Source organism: Tupaia chinensis, unplaced genomic scaffold (assembly GCF_000334495.1).
Source record: "Tupaia chinensis unplaced genomic scaffold, TupChi_1.0 Scaffold144119_1, whole genome shotgun sequence".
NCBI classification, from domain to species: Eukaryota; Metazoa; Chordata; class Mammalia; order Scandentia; family Tupaiidae; genus Tupaia; species Tupaia belangeri.
Genome location: NW_006203974.1, coordinates 528,614 through 547,129, shown reverse-complemented (window position 1 = coordinate 547,129; position 18,516 = coordinate 528,614). Strand labels below are relative to the sequence as shown.

The 18,516-nt window shown below is 52.7% G+C and overlaps 1 protein-coding gene across 3 annotated transcripts in view; it reads right to left on the bottom strand.

Moving 5' to 3' along the window:
* The window catches only part of ZNF236 (zinc finger protein 236), a 116,433-nt gene that overhangs the window by 8,475 nt on the left and 89,442 nt on the right, over positions 1–18,516 (bottom strand). For 2 of the 3 annotated variants that reach the window (XR_003547448.1, XM_014583160.2), the window contains exons 22-28: positions 17,998–18,143; positions 17,672–17,912; positions 16,880–17,059; positions 10,813–11,000; positions 4,817–4,948; positions 1,852–2,049; positions 478–607 (exon numbers count right to left, since the gene is read on the bottom strand). Coding sequence is in view for 1 of the 3 variants with exons in the window: in XM_014583160.2 (XP_014438646.1) it covers positions 478–607; positions 1,852–2,049; positions 4,817–4,948; positions 10,813–11,000; positions 16,880–17,059; positions 17,672–17,912; positions 17,998–18,143 (1,215 nt within the window). In the remaining 2 variants the exon portion in view is untranslated. The remainder of the gene's footprint in view (positions 1–477; positions 608–1,851; positions 2,050–4,816; positions 4,949–10,812; positions 11,001–16,879; positions 17,060–17,671; positions 17,913–17,997; positions 18,144–18,516) is intronic. The other variant, XR_003547449.1, reaches the window with a different exon arrangement.

Genomic DNA, 18,516 nt, shown 5'->3' with positions numbered 1-18,516 from the left:
CCGGCAGGGGAAGGCAGGCTGGCCGGGGTGGGGAGTGGGGATGAGCTGCTGCTTCCAGTGGTCATCGTGTGGACAGCAAAAGCTCTTACTTGAAACAGTCAGCCAGGGTTATAAACTGACCGGGCCAGGAAGTGGCACGGAGGTGAAGGCGGCTGGGTCCCACATGGCCGACGGCAGTCTGAGTCCAAGACCTGGCAGTTTGAAAATCAGGCTGAGCATGTATGCGCACGCTCAAAATCCCAAGAGGGGAGTGAAGAGAGGATCGCGGCATGGCTGGCCCCTGGGGATGCCTTCTCACTGCTGCCTGCTCTGTCTCACTGGTGAGCGCATGCCCCTGTGAAAGTCAGGGGAAGCGGACGACAGCAAACACGCGTGTTGTACAGTGGCGCAATGCACTGGGATTGCCAGGTTCAACCGCCTGCTCGGCAGCACAGCCTGCTCCAGAGTGATGATGCCAACGCGCAGCACGCCCCTTACCTGTGTGGATGCGGCTGTGTCGTTCCAGCTGGCTCGGCTTGGCAAACGCCTTTTCACAAGTGTCACACTTAAACACTCTCGGCTTCTGGGAGCTTAAGGACGGGCCGGCCTGGTGCGTCTGCATATGCTCCTGCGGGAGTGCGGAAACCGGGTATAGGCTCAGCAGGAGATCCAGAGGTTCCAGACAGTGACGGCAAAACGAGCCACCACAGAAATGCCAGGCTGACAAGGATAGGGCCAGGACTCATCCCCGACAGTTATCAAGAGCTGGGCCCTCTAACTGTGGCTGCAGGGCAACGGGTGTCAGCCTCGCAGAGAAGCCCAGGTAGGCCTGAGCTTCACCGCTCACAGTTCTTTGGCCTGGGCCCAGTGCGTGCCCCAAGCAACAGCCATAGCACCTAGGCTCACGCGAGGCTGCTCTGAAGGTGGAAGAGGCCCTCTGCAGCCCCTAGCCTGGAACTGGAGATTTCTGCCATGTGGGCTGACGTGTGGTCTCACGAGACACCTGCAGGTCATTCCAGGGCAGGCTGTTCTGGTCACACACCACGTGTGTCCCGTGAGACCGAGTGGTTTCCAGCTTCTGACGCTGCAGGGCAGCACTGTAGCAGTCTGGGGCTGAGCCCGTCCTGAGTGCCCCGGTGAAGCCCCAGTGATTTACGGTGGGCAGCGGTCATCCCAAGCATCACGGGTCCCAGCCACCCCCTGCCCTAGAGCAGCAATCGGGGAAGAGGGCCCATTACCATGTATCCCCTGTGACTGCACTCCTGCCATGGCTCAGAGCCCAGAGCCACCAACTAGGGGGGGGGTCTAAGGAGGTGCAGGAGGAGACGGCTGAACTCCCCGCCCTCTGGATGCTCCCAGCTCTGGTGCAGCGCCTACGTGGTGCACTACACGTGACTACGCGGGTCGGGGAAAGGGCAGGGCTCAGGCTCTTCCCCGGTGCAGGCAGTGGGCATGTGCACGCGCTCTGAGGCCGCCTGCTCCCTGCTCCACGTCTGCCTGGCTGCCGCCTCACCAGCATCAGACTCCTGTTCCCGGGCGCTGACAATCAAGCGGCCCGACTTTACCTTCACGCACTTCTGAATGGTGAGAACGGTGCCTGGGCGACATCTAACCTGGTGTCAGGACCAGCTCTGCTGCAGGTGACATGCAGTCTGCTGTCCTGTCCACCACGTCAGACCCTTTCAACTAAAACCTGGCAAATACACTTATATTCACTGTCCTTATGCTCAAAAATACAAAGAAATTCATCTTTCAGGTCTTTCATTCAGGCGAGTAAGTTTAGGACTGTGAGCCTGAGAGCTTGGGAGTCCCTGAGTGTCAGTGCAGGCCCCATGCTGGACACCACCCGCCCGTCCACCACGCAAGCCTTGCCTTGAGGTGTGTGGCGCGTTTGAAGGCCTTCCTGCACACGTGGCAGCCATGGATGCGCTCCTGGCCGTGCACCTCCTTGCTGTGGTGCAGCAGCACCGCGGCGGACGAGAAGGCGCGGTCACACTCCACACACTGGTGTGCCCGGCCTTCCTTCTCGGGCTGGCTGCTCGGGGCCAGGCTTGCAGAGACGTCAGCCACCTGGCAGGGGTCAGAAATTCCGTGACTTGCCACGCGCACTACCAGCCCATCACGAGAACTGACGGACCACCAGAGAGACGACGGCGGCCAACCGACGATGCCTGTGGCCCACGCTACACACACCTCGCCACGGGTAGGTTTAGCCAGGGACGCCCCTGAGTTAGACCGGACCAGGACCCACACTACTGCCGTGGAGTCCACGAAACGCTGACTGGAGCAGGAGCTGGATGGCGGGAGGCTCTCGGATGGACCTGGGAGCCAGCCCGCTGCCCCAGCTCCAGCTCAGACGTTAGGGCCTGGGTCACACAACCAGGCCACCTGCCAGGGATACGGGGGTGACATGGGAGCCATGCATGGGGCCTGAGCGCTGCAGTCCATGGATGCACTCCACAGCTGCAGCTGCTCTGGCTTCCCCCCAACAGGTGTCCAAGGCTCTGCTGACAATGCGGCCGCTTCAGCTGAAGGTCGTCCTGAGCAGACGACAGTCAGTAACCCCGGACAGCAAAGGTGCTTTTAGCTACTGAGCATTCTCCCCAAGCCGTGGATCACAATTAGAAGGTTTTCCAATCATTTTAACAGGATGCCACTGTCACTTTAAAAAATACTACAGTAGGAGGGCGTCTTACTCAGCTTCAGAAACTACAGACTTCAGTGTCGCCGAGGAAGGCTACTTCACATGGCAACAAGGACACAGTCATTAACAATCTGGTGAAGTCTGCCAGCATGTTTATTATCCCTAGATAATTTACCAAGAGCTTCCAGAACGCGGGGAATACAGAACGGACACACACTAAAGAAAACTGCTCGGCGGCTACAGCGACCTCTCCAGGCGTTCTGCTGTGGTTCCTTCCGCCATCGCGGGAAGAACAGGACGGAAGAAAGGACCTGGGCTGAAAGGAAGAGGTCGCACGCATGGACAGGCATGGCACGGTATCATCCTGTGACACCATGTCGGGTGTATGTGTCCACAAAGAAAACAAGCCACCGACATCGTATGTGCTCAGGGAACTGCACAACACATATTTCTTGCGAGTCAGAGAGCTTCGACAGTACCGAATTAAATGTTTCTGTAGGCTGTTCTGCCCTGCCGGGTAAGAATATGCTCAGCGACACGTCACGCAGAACACTGAACAAAACCAGACCTCTCGCTTGTCAAGGGTGTCAGGGCCCAGACCCACCACCCACATACTCAGGGCCATGTCCCCTGGGGAGTCTCACTCTCCCTCTCTTTCTCTAGTGAGTATATCTGCCTATGACAAAAACCTTAAGAAAAACCTTATCCTGGGACCAGCAGATGGTGTAATGGTTACATTGCTGGACTCCCACGTAGTCAGCTATGGTTCAAGTTTATCCCTAGATAATTTACCAAGAGCTTCCAGAACGCGGGGAATACAGAACGGACACACACTAAAGAAAACTGCTCGGCGGCTACAGCGACCTCTCCAGGCGTTCTGCTGTGGTTCCTTCCGCCATCGCGGGAAGAACAGGACGGAAGAAAGGACCTGGGCTGAAAGGAAGAGGTCGCACGCATGGACAGGCATGGCACGGTATCATCCTGTGACACCATGTCGGGTGTATGTGTCCACAAAGAAAACAAGCCACCGACATCGTATGTGCTCAGGGAACTGCACAACACATATTTCTTGCGAGTCAGAGAGCTTCGACAGTACCGAATTAAATGTTTCTGTAGGCTGTTCTGCCCTGCCGGGTAAGAATATGCTCAGCGACACGTCACGCAGAACACTGAACAAAACCAGACCTCTCGCTTGTCAAGGGTGTCAGGGCCCAGACCCACCACCCACATACTCAGGGCCATGTCCCCTGGGGAGTCTCACTCTCCCTCTCTTTCTCTAGTGAGTATATCTGCCTATGACAAAAACCTTAAGAAAAACCTTATCCTGGGACCAGCAGATGGTGTAATGGTTACATTGCTGGACTCCCACGTAGTCAGCTATGGTTCAAGTCCCAGACCTGGTGGCTTAAAACATGCCAGGCCCTTGTACATGCATGCCCCAAATCTCAAGAGGCGCCTGGAGGAGTAGGGATTGCAGCATGGCCATCTTCCGGTGGAGGGTGGTAAATTCTTGCTCTCTGTCTCTCTCCGTCTCTCTGGTGAGCACACACATCCTATAGCAAAATTCTCTCTCAAAAAAAAAATTAAAAATAAACCTTATCCCACTGAAAACCCACTGAGTGATTATTTTAAAAACTCGTTTGCTAAAAACGTTTAAGTAGAAAGTTTAATGTTTCTTACATTTAGAGATAGACTTTCATACTGTGCTTTACTTTTAACTCTGAAAAAAATTCAGAGCAAGAGTTTTTAAGACTCTTGGCCCCCAAAACGTACACTTTAAGAAAAGTCTCATCCCATCCTAGGTCTTACACACTCAAACGTACACGTACGTGTATGTGAAACCACAGTAAGACTCTAGAATCAGTAACATCCTACTGTGGAGAGAATGAAGGCAAGACTGGCTGTGCAGCCTGAGGTGCAGACCAGAGCTGCCCGGCACCGACGGCCACATCTGGCAGTGAGGCAGCAAAACCTCACCCCTAGACAACCGCGGTGGGTGGGCTGCGTCGTCACCACGCACTGCAGATGCTCAGAGCTCAGCACCTCAGTGCACCAGGACTCGACTGGGGATATACGCAGGGCCCAGGCCCACCACCTGGCCACAGGATGTCCCCTCTCTCTGCACCAACCCTTCTGAGCCCTCCTGCTGCTCGAAATGCTACAACAGCACTGAGCAAACCAGTCCGCGCTTACCTGGTAGGCAATCTCTTCACAGGTGGCTGAGGACGGCTGGGGGGTGTGGCTCACCAGGATCACCTGCGGGGAGCCTGCTCCACCTTGGCCTGAGAGGGAAGGATCCGTGAGCAGCGCCGGGAACTGCTGGCCCTGGCAAAACACCGCCATTTCAGAAGTAGTAACATTACCAAATCAAGTAATCACTTAAAAATCTTGTATGGCACAGCCGCTTTGGCAGACAGACCAGCAGTCCTGAGTTTGCGGCAGGCGGTACCCTGCCCACCAGCCCGAGAGCAGCGGGAGCCTCTACACCCCCAGCCCTGTGAAGTGTGGGCCGGCAGGTCCATGCCAGCCGCAGAGAGGACACAGCCACACGCCCTGCGACCGACCAACACAGCATCACCAGGTGGCGACCCAGCCACGGGAGCAGCACTCAGCAATAAAAGGGACAAAGACCTGGGGCCAGCAAGTGGCGTAGTGGTTAAGGTGCGGGACTCTCACATGGCTGAATGTGGTTCATGTCCTGGACCCGGTGACAGGAAAATTACACCAGCTGTGTGCGCATGCCCAAATCACAAGAGGAGAAGGGAAAAGAAGGGAAAAGATGCGTGGGCATCCCCTCTGGGGGTGATTTCTCACTTTCCACTTCTCTGTGTCTGCCTCTCTCTGATGAGTGCATGCACCCTACGGCAAAAAGCTTTTTTTTTTTTTTAAAAGGGATGAAGTCCTGACACACTGTCATGGAGGGACCTCAAACACATGATGCTCAGTAGAAAAGCCATCACAGAGGCCCACATGTTGCATGATTCTGTCTCTATGAAATATTCAGAACAGACGACCCACAGAGACAGACAGCAGACTAGGGGTTCCCCGGCCTGGGGAGAGGCCGGGCCCGGGTGGGAGTGTGTGGGGTACAGCTGCTGGCTCCAGGCTTCTCTGGGGTGACAGAACTTCTTAGATCACAGGGACGGCAGCACGACTCCGTAAGTACGAAACCACTCAGTGTATACTTTAGGTGTAGAAACCACATCCCACTAATGTTACTCTGGGTGTGAGCATGCACGCATGCGCGCGTGTGTGTGTACGTAAAAAGCACATGAACAGTTGTGCTGTGCTACAAAAACCCACTGTTACCACCCCTTACGCGAGAAGAGCAGGCACGTGGCAGTGGGAAGGCGGGACAGTGGGACTTCGGGACAGCGGGAGGGAGCGAGGGACGGCACCAGCAGAGGGCACCACAGCGTCAAAGCCTAACCTCGTGCCACTGATGCTGTTTTCAGAAACAGCTCTGGACGCCACTGGTGTTGCCCAATCAAAACCAACTCTCTGCACAATCCCCAAGCACACCCGTGGTGTGCCCACAGGGCAGGGCTGCTGTCTCTGGCACCTAAGGGCAGAGTCTTTGGGTGAAGCCCTCAAGCTGAGCCCCACAGGGAAGACAAGGGCTGAATGGCGTGAACCAGAGGGGAGAGCTGGGCTGAGCTACGTCCCCATCAGAAACGTCTGGGCCACTCTTATGGGAAAGACGCCGTCTCAGAGCAGGTCACCAGGCAGAGGGGGCCTTGGGGCTCAGCCCACTGCGTGAGGGCATTAGGCAAAGTGAGCCGTTTCAGATCACCCTGCTTGGTTTTCACAACCATTTTCTTTCATAGCATTTATAAAGGCAGGAAAAACAAGTATTATGGTTCATCCCCAAAGGTTCATGTTTTTGAGTTTGGGTGTCTCCTAAGACTTCAGATGTGGGATATTTTTGTACTATAAGGACATTAAGTGGGAACTCCATCCTTCATGCTGCCCAGTGGCCTCTGGGTGTAATCCATCTACCCCGTCATTAGAGCAGGGCCCTACACTGAGCCCTGGGATGCTTACGAGGAGGGAGAGGAGCAGGGAGCTCAGTCACCTCTCTGCCAGGCTGCAGCCTCTCCAGACGCAGGCCCTGGCCCCCGCCCTGCAGACCACGGGCAGAACGGACCTCTGTTCCTTTGTAAAAGCACCCAGTGCTGCCTGTCTCTATAAGCAACGCAGTAACAGATGGTGGCGATAATATATAAGAAATGTAATCTTCGCCTTTTTAAAATTCATGGTAATAGAAATGCTGATATCCCGTCTCCTTTTGGCCCTCCAGAACAGCCTGACCCCCTTCGTGTACAGGGCACAGTGTTCACGTGGGCCGTGCTGCGTGCTCTGATCACTCTCGGCAAGCTGTACCCAGACGCTGACCTCTCCAGACTCACGGAGCGCACGTAATGGCACGGCCGGGACCACCCACCTGCTCCTCACTCCGTGAACACCGCTGCTTCCACTGAGCAATTCTCGTTAGAAACAGGGTAAGGGCTCATAATTATGTTCTGATTTTCAGATCAAATTTCTCATGATAACAACCATACTAATTTACACAGTTACAGATTCTTTAACATTAATTAATCTCTCAATAACATCATTCGATTTTATTTGTACAAGGCTTCAATATATTTTAGGAAATACCACTCTAAGCTAAGAATAATTTAATCTGTTTTTCCATATTTTAAGAGTACTAAATTATAATTGTATAAGACTAATAAAGTTTGTCAGCTAATAGAGAAGAAATTTAAATAAAGCTCCATAATTGCTTTAAAAATTCTGTCAGAGGGTAAGTTTACTAGAGAGTCAGAAAGAGAGAGAGGGGGAGAAAGCACCTCCCTCTCATGCGGGACATGGTCGTGCCGCACACCCTCCTCACTTCTCCTTCCTGTCAGGACCCTAGTCACGCACACGTGTACACACTCAGCGTGCTTAAGCTGCCGCGTGAGATCCGGCTCCCCTCCCCACTGGGCACCAGAGCCAGTCTGAGCTCTACAATTTCTACAGCAGGTTTTCAAGTTACTTTTGGACAGTGTATGGTAACGGATCAATTTGAGTTGAAAGATTCAGTGTTTGGTAATAGTTGAAAAGTACAGAAAAGAGCACATGGAAGTGACCTAATACTCAGAAGTCCAGTGGAAACTGACCCCCGGCCAAGCAACTGCAGGTGAGGCCACAGGACCACAGAGGCACGGGGGTTGGGGCAGCCCCGGCTGGCCCCAACGGCCTGGCGTGGACCATGCTCCTCAGCAGCCATGGGCAGGACTGCCAGAGAGAGGCCATCGTCCAAACCCTCCCTCACTCCTCGGCTCGGCTGGGAGGGTGGCATGTGGAAAAGAACTGGGTGTGCATGTGTGGAGGGGCCGCCCAGACACAGAGCAGACACTGTCTCACACAATGGGGAGCTCGGAGAGAGAACCTGCAGTTCAGCATGGCTGCTTTCAACACAGCCCCCTGGCCCTGGTCACGTGCTGGGAGGAGAGAGGGAGGCCAGCCGGAAGAGCCGCAGGAAGCTCTGGATGACAGGACTATGATGGGCCTCGGTCACAGGAGAGCACGGGGGAGGACTGGGATGTGCAGGCCACTGCAGGGACCTGGAGTCGGCTTTAGGGAGGGCCGAGCCATCATCTTCACACACCTGAGCAAGGCCGCCCCGGCACCTCAGTCATCCCTGCGTCTCCAATGGGCCCTCCTGGACCCTCTGGAAGGACCACCCAACACCACACCTTCTGCACAGACACACAGGGCACCCTGACACCTGAAACACAGCTAGCTGTACCAAGCACGCACTAATCCGGGGTGAGGAATCGCACGGTGACACAAGCCAACGACAGGCACGTGCAGCACCCTTGAGACATGGGGCTCTCTGGCATTTCCTGCTTAAATTCCATCCCCACCTCCCGAGATTATCCGAATGCATTTAATCGGATTAAAACTTAGACTTCGAATACTTTTTACTTCTTGGCGTCCAAGTATACCCAGTGAACAAAACACCGCAGGTCCTGGAAGCAGACTGACGTGCCCACAGACGGAAGCTGCTGCCATGGCGGCCAGAGGTGTATGATGCCTAGGGAGTCACAGAGGTGCTGAAGGGCACCTGGGCATGGGTCCTGCTCGCTGCCATCGCCATGAGGGCACAAGAGCAACCGGCAGCAAAGGAAAAGCTGGGAGGCACAGCGACGCCGTGGAGCAAGCTGTGCGTGGGTCTGGGCCTGAAGAGACCTCTGAGTGGTGCGCAGAAGCCTGACGTGGGCCTGCTCCCCGCCCCCACAGCCCCTGCTCCAGACCTCAGTGGCCACCACTTGGCCCTGTGACACAGTGACAAGAACTGTGGGTAGGAAACAATGTCGTGTAGCCAAGCCACCACAGAAGAGCTAAGCTTCCTCCACTGAGGAAAAGTGACCCCAGCCATCTAGGCTGTAAGGGGCTACTCTGTGCCAACCCTGGTGTTAGCTGCAGCACCTCCATTTGGTCTCTAGGCCAAGAACAAGGCCGTACCAGGTGTGGAGTGACACCGGGACAGTGGCCATGAGACATGCAGACACCTGCTCCTGCATCAGCTCCAGGAGGGGTGCCAAGGCACGTGGCGGCTGCACTGTCTATGCCGGAGCCTACCTGCTGAGGGCAGCCGGGCAGGACCGGGGGACGGGGTGCTGCTCAGCCAGGCGATGGCCCTCACCTGCACGGTACCTGTGCTCCTGGGGAGGCGCTGATGCCGGGCTGGGGGCCTCAGCGAGAGTCTGGAGAAAGGCCTGCCGGCCAGAGGAGTGTACACATCCCACAGCCACAACCATTGCTGACGGCACCAATGGAGGTGACTGCACACAGCCTCGGACGAGGCCGAGGACATGCCACCATGGCATGGACCCAGGGCCAGCACCTAGAAGTCACTGCTCCACAGAGTCAAGCACACACGTGCACACTCCGTTTTCCCCTCTGCCCACCCTGTCGTCTGACAAGTTCGTATTAGGCCAATCTTGGTGCAGATACGAAAGGTGGGACTCTCTTCGTGCAGTGGGCTTTGGAGGCAGAGCTAGGACATTCGGAGAGTGTGCTCCGTGGCCAAGAAAGCCTCTGGGCTGAAGAGCCAAGCCCTGGGGGCTCATTTGCTCTGTCACCGCCGGACCAGGCACGTCTGCTCTGCCACCACTGGACCACGCACGTCTGCTCTGATACCGCCCAGACCAGGCATGTCTCCTGTGCCAATGTCGGACCAGGCACGTCTGCTCTGTCACCGCCGGACCAGGCACACCTGCTCTGTGACAACCTGGACCACACAGCACATCTGGAGAATGAGGTGGATCAGCCAAGGGAGTCTGTCATGCCCAACTACCAACGCTCTGACCTGCTTCTTCGTAACTAACCCTAATTAAACCTACTCGCTATCTGTCTTGGGATTTCTAGCTAAACCTTGCCAAGTACCAGCACCGGGCGTGGCATCAGTGAAGATGCACATCATTGGATCCCTCATGGCTACCGGCAAAAATGCCTCTAAGACCCGAAGGGAGAGAATGCAGGCAGAATGTCTGCACACTGTGTATCCAAACCTCCACTGAAACATCACAGCCCTCGGTGCAGCTCCTTGGCAAAACTGAACATAACATGGCACACTGCTGGCAGCCCTGAGGGGAGACGCTCATGGCAGAGCAAGCACAGAGAAAGCTTCGCTGGAGATGTGCATGTGAGTCCACCTCTGCAACATTTTTTTTTAAAGAATCATTTAGTCTTACTTATCATCATTACTTTTCAATTTGCTACAGGGCACAGCATTCTCTAGAGAGAGACAGGGAAGCGGGGGGAGTGAGAGAGCAAGCCACCAGGTCCAGGACTCCAAGTGCGGTTAGCCATGTGGGAGAGAGCTCAGCGCCCCAACCATCATGCCACCTGCTGGACCCACTGCAAACTTTAAAAAATATGTGTCTGTACACATGCAGGGAAAGGTTAGAAGGGTGTGTACATTAAAATGTTAACCACAGATCCGTGCAGGTAGTAGGGTTAAAAGAAGGGATTCTTTAATATTTATACTTCCCTGTATTGCCTGAATTCCTTTCTGCCTTTCACATTTGCTACTACGTACTTTAATCTCACATACACACACACACCCCACCTCAAGTCTGAAAGGACATGGACACTAATTTCTAAGAGTCCCTGTAGTCCCTCCAAAGGGTACTTACCTGAGAAGTGATGTTGAGAGTGACGGTGTCCAGACCTCCAGACAGCACACCCTGAGCATCAGCCAGGGTCAGCGTGACGCTGGCATCCCCGCCCACGCCTGCTGACGACATGACCAGGTTCTGTGTCGAGATGGCCGATGGAGACACGGGGGTTGTTGAAGGAAGGCTCCCGGTTGTGGTGTGAAGTTCTACAAGAGAGCAAAGTCAGTGAGGGCTGGCAGAGCGAGGCAGGTCTAGGCTTGGGGCCCGCAGTGAGGCTGGGAGCTGGCGTGCAGAGGTGAGCGCTTGCACTGTGCAACCTTCCAAGACCGTACCGAGGAAAGCGCGCAACCTGTCACTCCAATTCCCAGACACGGCTTTTCTTTTCTTCCTGAACAAACTCTACATCTCTAGTAGCACACAGAGAAGCCCTGAAAAGAGGAGTGAAACGTGGTCCCATGGCCCAGTATCTCTACAAGGTATAGGACTGAAACTCACACGAAGGCTTCCAGGTCACAGTCCCTACCTGGGACGAAAGGCACTACACAAAGCCAGTACTCCAACGCGACGCGCGGAGGCAGCAGCCCAAAGTTCTGCGAGCACATCTGACCGGCTGCTCCTGCCCTTGCTCTGGCGCCTGGTGCCTACTTATTCTGAATAGAGGCAAGCAGAAGCCTCGTGAACTGCTTTACACTAACCTACCCTGCATGACACTCAGCCTTCCAGTGAAGACGACAAAACCAGAATCCCCCAGTACAGATGACAAGAGAAAGACGACCAGCAGAAAGCATGCAGAGTGACGCCTCTCTTCTACCCAGAGATGGGCCCAAGGAGGGTCCTCCGAGTCCTGGGGGCACCAACGAGACCATTCTGAAGGCGTTTTCCCACGAGCAGAAGCACGTGCGCACACACACACACCCTCATCTGCCCACCTGCTCACTGACCAGCGTGTAGTAACCAGCCACTGTGCTGGGTGCCAAGGACACCAACTGACACTGAGGATCAATTCCAAAAGCTACTTCGTAATCAGGGCTAAAGTAAAAGCCCACACGTGTCACCACAGGCTATGACACACACAGCTGTGACACAGTCCCTCACACAGTCCCCCACACTGCCAGGAGTCCAAACCTTATCCTCACTTCTGCAATGAAGATCCCAAGATCCTCTCCCAACACACAGCAAATTGTTGCCCATCTCCAAGGGACTGCTGCTCTGAGGGCCCAGAACCATGCTGTAAGAGATGAGCATGGAGAAAACAGGAGCCCAGGTATACCTCCCACTAACGCGGCTCCTCACATGAAGGTCACCTCCCACTAACGCGGCTCCTCACACGAAGGTCGCCTCCCACTAACGCGGCTCCTCACACGAAGGTCGTCTCCCACTAACGCGGCTCCTGACATGAAGACGAAGGTCGCCTCCCACTAACGCGGCTCCTCACACGAAGGTCGCCTCCCACTAACGCGGCTCCTCACACGAAGGTCGTCTCCCACTAACGCGGCTCCTGACATGAAGGTCAGTAGAAACACGTCACTTCAAATAACAGCCCTCGCCATGACCTGGATGGGACTGACAGTACTACTCCTAACTGGGTGGCTCTTCTGAAGAGTGACGCCAACTCCCAAGTGCTCCTGTCAATATGGAAGAGCTTGCGGCTGACTGGAGGGGAAGGTTTCTAGATTGCCTTAAGCGATTAAATAACGACCTTCTTCTGACTCCTAGGTACTTAAGTTACTTTGGGCTACTCTTCAGTAAAATATTTGCTTCGCATTTTGTACTGGCTGTCGTCAGTACCAGACTTTGGAACATCCCTGAGCCCCACAGCACAGGTCAGAACAAAAACAGAGCTTTTACCCTCACAGGAAATTCTGGCTACCTGCTGCAAACAATTTATTCCTAAATCTCTGAAAGACTTCTTCTCATGACTGCAATTAAAATGCAAATAGCCAGAGATAACCTGGAAGCTGATGAGTCTTAGCCAAGCCCTGCTTACATAAAGAATTTTAAAATGGTAGGGCCAACACATAGCACTAGATGCCACATGGCCAGCTTCATGGTTAGTGTTCTAGACTTGATGGCTAGAATCACACCTGGCTGGGGTCAGCAGATGGCAAAGCAGTAACGTCACTAGACTCCCACATGGCCGACCATTCAAGTCCTGGACCTGGTGCCTTGAAACTCACACCAGGTACATGTGCATGCCCAAAATCCCAGGAGGATAAATGGAAAAGGGATTGTAGCATAGCCATCCTCCCTGGGGAGTAATTTCTCACTTTTCCTCGCAGTGTCTCTGTCTCTGCCTGGTGAGCACATGTACCCTACAACAAAAGCTTGGGAAAAAATTTAATACCTCAGATATAAGCTAAAGTAGCATAAAAAAAGAAAAATTTCCTCAGCTGGCTCTAAAAGAACAACAAAAAAGTCTAGGATTCTAAATGAAAGAAAACCTGGGCCAGCAGAAGAGTACGTTGTCATTAGGAAACACCTGTTGGTGCCGGTGCCATCAGCACGGTGGCCAGGCCAGCTCGTGCTTGCGGAGGGCTGCTGTGGCAGGTCCTGGAGGGACAACCAGCACAGAGGACCACTGATCGCCTTCCCAGCCGAGTGACAGCAGCCAAGATGCTCACAGCCAGAACAGAGCCGCGGAGCCCATGAGTCTGTTCTGCCCAACTTTTCCATCCTGTCAAAACAGCGCACTTTGGGAACTAGCAGTTAGCATAATGGCTATGTTGCTGGACTCCCATGTAGTTGACCGCAGTTCGTGTCCCAGACCCAGGGGCACTTAAAACTCACGTGAGGCACATGTGCGTGCGTGCCCAAGATCCCGAGAGGAGAATGGAGAAGAGATTGCAGCGTGACCATCCCCCCTGGGGGGTGATTTCTTGCTTTCTGTCTCTCTGTCTCTATCTGTCTGGCAAGCGCATGCCCAAGATCCCGAGAGGAGAATGGAGGAAAAGGGATTGCAGTGTGGCCATCCCCCCTGAGGGGTGATTTCTCACTTTCTGTCTCTCTGGTGAGCACACGCACCCTATAGCAAAAACCTCTCTAAAAAAAACCAACAAAATAAAACAAAAAACACAATGAGATACTACCTAACCCCTGTCAGAATGACAAAAATTAAAAATACAAAAAGTGATAAAGTTTGGCGGGGATGTGGTGAAAGGAGAACTCTCCTACACTGTTGGTGGGAATGTAAACTGCTTCAGCCACTGTGAAGAACAATATGGAGATTCCTCAAAGACCTACAAATAGAACTACAGTTTGACCTAGCAACCCCACTTCTGGGTATCTACCCAAAGGACAGGAGAATGCTCAGTCGGAAAAGCACTTGCACATCAATGTTTAATGCACTATTATTGGCGATCACTAAGACATGGAACCAACCTAAATGTCCAAACAGATGAATGGGTGGAAAAAGTGTGGCATATATACTCTATGGAATACTACTCAGTCATTGAAAACAGACAAAAAAAAAAAAAGACCCTGGCATTAGATAGAAAGTGGTCAAATATGGAGGATCTATTGCTGAGTGAAGCAAACCAGGATATGAAAGAAAGATATTGTATGTATCCTCTTGATATATACTGACTAGCCGCACTTTACGGTAGAGATCGAAGTACTGGAGGGCATAAAAGCAGTGAAAATAGTTATGGATACTGAAGACCATGCAGAATGGGGCAGGAGAAGGGAAGTGGACAGCAAGAGAACAAATAGAGAGGCATGACATTAGTGGGACACAGAAATGGTTTATTACCTGTTGATGATAACATGTATTCTCAACTGGACTAGTCTGAAAAGTATTTCATGTTGGGTAAATTCTTTATACAACCCGAATGACATATAGTGATTGAATGCTTAAAAAAATAATGAGAATAAATAATAATAATAATAATCTGAAAAAAATGATGAAAAGCTATCTGATGATGGTGATGATGTGGATAGTAATGTCTTTGTCTTGACTGATGTGCATGATAATTGTGCTGGAAAAAAAATGTATTACACTGTAAAGATATATATGATTCTGGACCAGCAGTTAGCATAATGGCTATGTCGCTGGACGCCCATGTAGTCGACTACATGTAGTTCAAGTCCTGGACACGGTGACTTAAACTCACGCTGGGCGCATGTGCGTGCGTGTCCAAGATCTCAAGAGGAGAATGGAGGAGAAGGGGTTGCAGGATGGCCATCCCCCCTGGGGGGTGAGTTCTTGCTTTCTGTCTCTCTGTCTCTCTCCGTCTTTCTGGCGAGCGCACACGCCCTATAGCAAAAACATCTCAAAAAAAAAAATGTGATACAAAAAAGATTATGATAATAAATAAAATGACATTTAAAACAAAAAAAACCTCATCAATAAAAGTTTTCTTAAAATCCCTCTTCTGTATTTTGATATTAAATTTCAGGAATATACATATATATGCATGACAGAAGGAGGAAGGTTACTGAATTACACAAAATTTAATATTAGTTTCTGCTGTCCAGTGGCATGTAAAAATCTCAGCATGCTATTTGGAAATCGTTTCATGCAAAAATAGTTTCTCAAGACCTTCACACATAAAAAAATAAAGACACTCTCATGGAAAAGAAAGCCTTTGGTTTTCTTCTGTGTAACTTTTCACTCAGTTCCAGTATTAATACGTGCAGAAATCTCATGGAAACAGAAACACAATTGTGAATGAACCTCCTGCGGTCAGTCCAGTGTCCCATCGGTCATTATTCTCACGTTGTTCAGGGACACAGGACACCTCCCACACATTATCTCTATGAGCTTATTTGGATTAAAAAAAAAGTTTTTCTTAACCTCCTCATAAAGGGGTTATTAGGCTTATGTGACATGTGTATAAGTTACTGGAATAACGGCTGGAATGTAGAAGGGCTATGGAAATTGTTAAATTATAAAATGACTATCAGCTAATGTAGCTTGTAGTGGAGAATGCGGGGGCCAGGTAACTCTTAGATGAGCACATCCAACAGAGACCAGCGAAGTATGTGGATTATGGAGCATGCAAACTGAGGATACACGGGAGCCTCGAGATAGGGTGAGCGGCCTTGGAACCAAAGTGCAGGATGGACACGGTCACCCATGAGGCCTTGATGTGCAGGACAGAGGTGCAAATTCCTAAAGACTTTCCTGTCCAAAGTCTTTTCTGCCTGCTCAGCTCATGAGAAAGGCCTACCAAATTTTTAATTTTCTCCATACATAACTGGAATTCTGAACAGAGATGAGGACAACAGGTATCTATGAGAGCACAGTGCTCAGTGTACACTACAGGCACCTCTGAGGGCCCAGCGCACTGTGTACACAGAACTACTTCTGAGGGCCCAGTGCACACAGAATTACCTCTGGGCCCAGAGCACAGTATAACAGGATTACTTCGGAGGGCCCAGTGCACAGTGTACACAGAACTGCCTCTGAGGGCCCAGTGCACACAGAATACCTCTGGGCCCAGTGCACAGTGCACACAGGATTACCTTTGGGCCCAGTGAACAGTGTAACAGGATTACCTCCGAGGACCCAGTGCACACAGGATTACCTCTGAGGGCCTGGTGCACAGTGTAACAGGATTACCTCCAAGGGCCTGGTGTACAGTGTAACAGGATTACCTCCGACGGCCCGGTGCACAGTGTAACAGGATCCTCCAGGGCCCCGTGCATAGTGTACACAGGATCCTCCGAGGGCCCGTTGCACAGTGTACACCACGGGCACCTCTGAGGCCCAGTCACAGCACATGTAAGTACCTAGCAGGTCCCACACACCAATAAGGTCCTGTCGGAGTAATAGAGTATGGGTTAAGAGTGATGGACCTACTTTCTTGGTCTTCACTAAAAATATGAGACAACAATTACAGATTCTCTGGAAATTAAAAATGAATCATCTCTACCTGAACAGGAAGTGACGTGAGAAACTGCATTTTAATCTCTGGTGTTGGATGTGAATCACAACACATGATCTCTGAAGTTCAGTCTCTCCTACGTTTCTAGCGTTCAGTGAGCGAGGGCTCCCCGCGCGGTCGTGTGTCACGGGGAGGAGGACGAGGAGGGTGAACGGACGGCGTAGGGGAAGGTGCAGGGTGGAGGGGCTGGGGCTGCTCACCAGAGATAGTCAGAGTGATTTCCTGGGGAGACCCCGATGACGGCGCTGTGGTGGGCGCAGCAGCCTGTGCCAGGACCTGGCTGAGACTGGAGTTGTTAATGGTCAAGGTGATCTCGTGGGGGCCCGCAGAGGCCGATGCCAGTCCTGGAGAGGTCACCACTTGCGCCAGGTCTTGGGTCCCTGAGCATCATCACAAAGCAAAACAAAGGCACACTTTAAAGACACTGTCCTCCTTTTTTATTAAAACATCTTCATTAAGTTATTATTTCAAAAGAAAAACATTCAGATTAGCCCGTCATTTGTAGTTAGCTCTATAAATATAAGCAGAGCCCTGAGGTGGAGCGGGAGGCCACACAGAACGGGCAGCTCCACGAATGCAGCGGTCCACGCACACGTGAACAGGCCCAACGAAGAAAAGCTCACTCTGGGCACAGGACACTTGGTTCATTTGGAGAGCTTAACAGAGACGAGAAAGCAGTGGCCAAGTACCCAAAGCCAGTCTGCCATGACTAGCAAGGAGCCAGAACTCCAGCTATTGTAGGAAATGGCACGTGGTCTGGGAGATAAGCAGCTGACCACGCCACTGGAGCCCTGGACCTGGAAGCTTAAGAAACATGCCGGCCACCGTGCACGTGTCCCCAGAACCCTGAAGGAGGGAGAGATGGAGGACAGGGAGGGTGTGGCCATTCCCCGTAGGGTGTGCTCTCTCTTTTCTCCCCCCCTCTCTCTCTGGTGAGCACATGCACACTCCAAACACAGAGGAAAAGGAAATCATTCAAGTGAGTGGCTCACCGCTGCCGCTGGTGGGGAGCACGGGGTCCTGCTCAGACAGCGGGCTGACGGTCAGGTTCGCAGACGTCACCGTGGGCTGCAAGGACAGGCCTGGGATGGGCTGGAGGACGACGCCAGCAGGGACTGTGCTGTCTGGGGCCTGAAGAGAGCTGCTCTGTGGGGCCAAGCCAGGCTCCGCCGTGAGCTGCTGAGCGAGCAGGTTACCCTGCTGTAATGTTTGCTGCAAAATACTCGGGTCGATCTGCAAGAGCACAGACACAGGAGTGAAAATGCCGTGTGCGACGTAGGCAAGAGTAAAACACAGGTCGCCGAGGCACGTGCCGTACCTGCAGGGTGATGTTGTTAATGCTGGAGGCGTCGATCCCGGAAATCTGCACATTTGGGCCAACCAAGTTAGCAGCCAGCTGCAGCTGGATGCCTTCCAGGGTGGCCAAGCTCCCGTCCGTCAGGGACACGGTCAGGTCCCCACCGGCTGGTCGGGAGAGAGAAAGGGATGCCTGAGTGTAAATGTCCGCGAACCTGAAAGAACCCACTTCTTACACGTGGGCTTAGTGTGTCATGCCAACGTGACCGAGCTAAAGACACTGATGTTTACTTCACACTATGCGAGCGTATCACCTGCATTACCAACCACAGAACTTGGGGGGAGAAAACCCACCCATTCTAAGCGCGTCAGAAAGTGGCTCAGAGACGCTATTGACTGCCCCGAGGTTTAAAACGACAATAGGTGAGTGGTAGCTCAGATGTCAACCACGCCACAAGTCCCTGAACAGAAAGACAGGCAGACAGCAGCACAACTGCCACTAGGAATGACAGCCACAGGCACCTGGAAACACGCGGCCAAG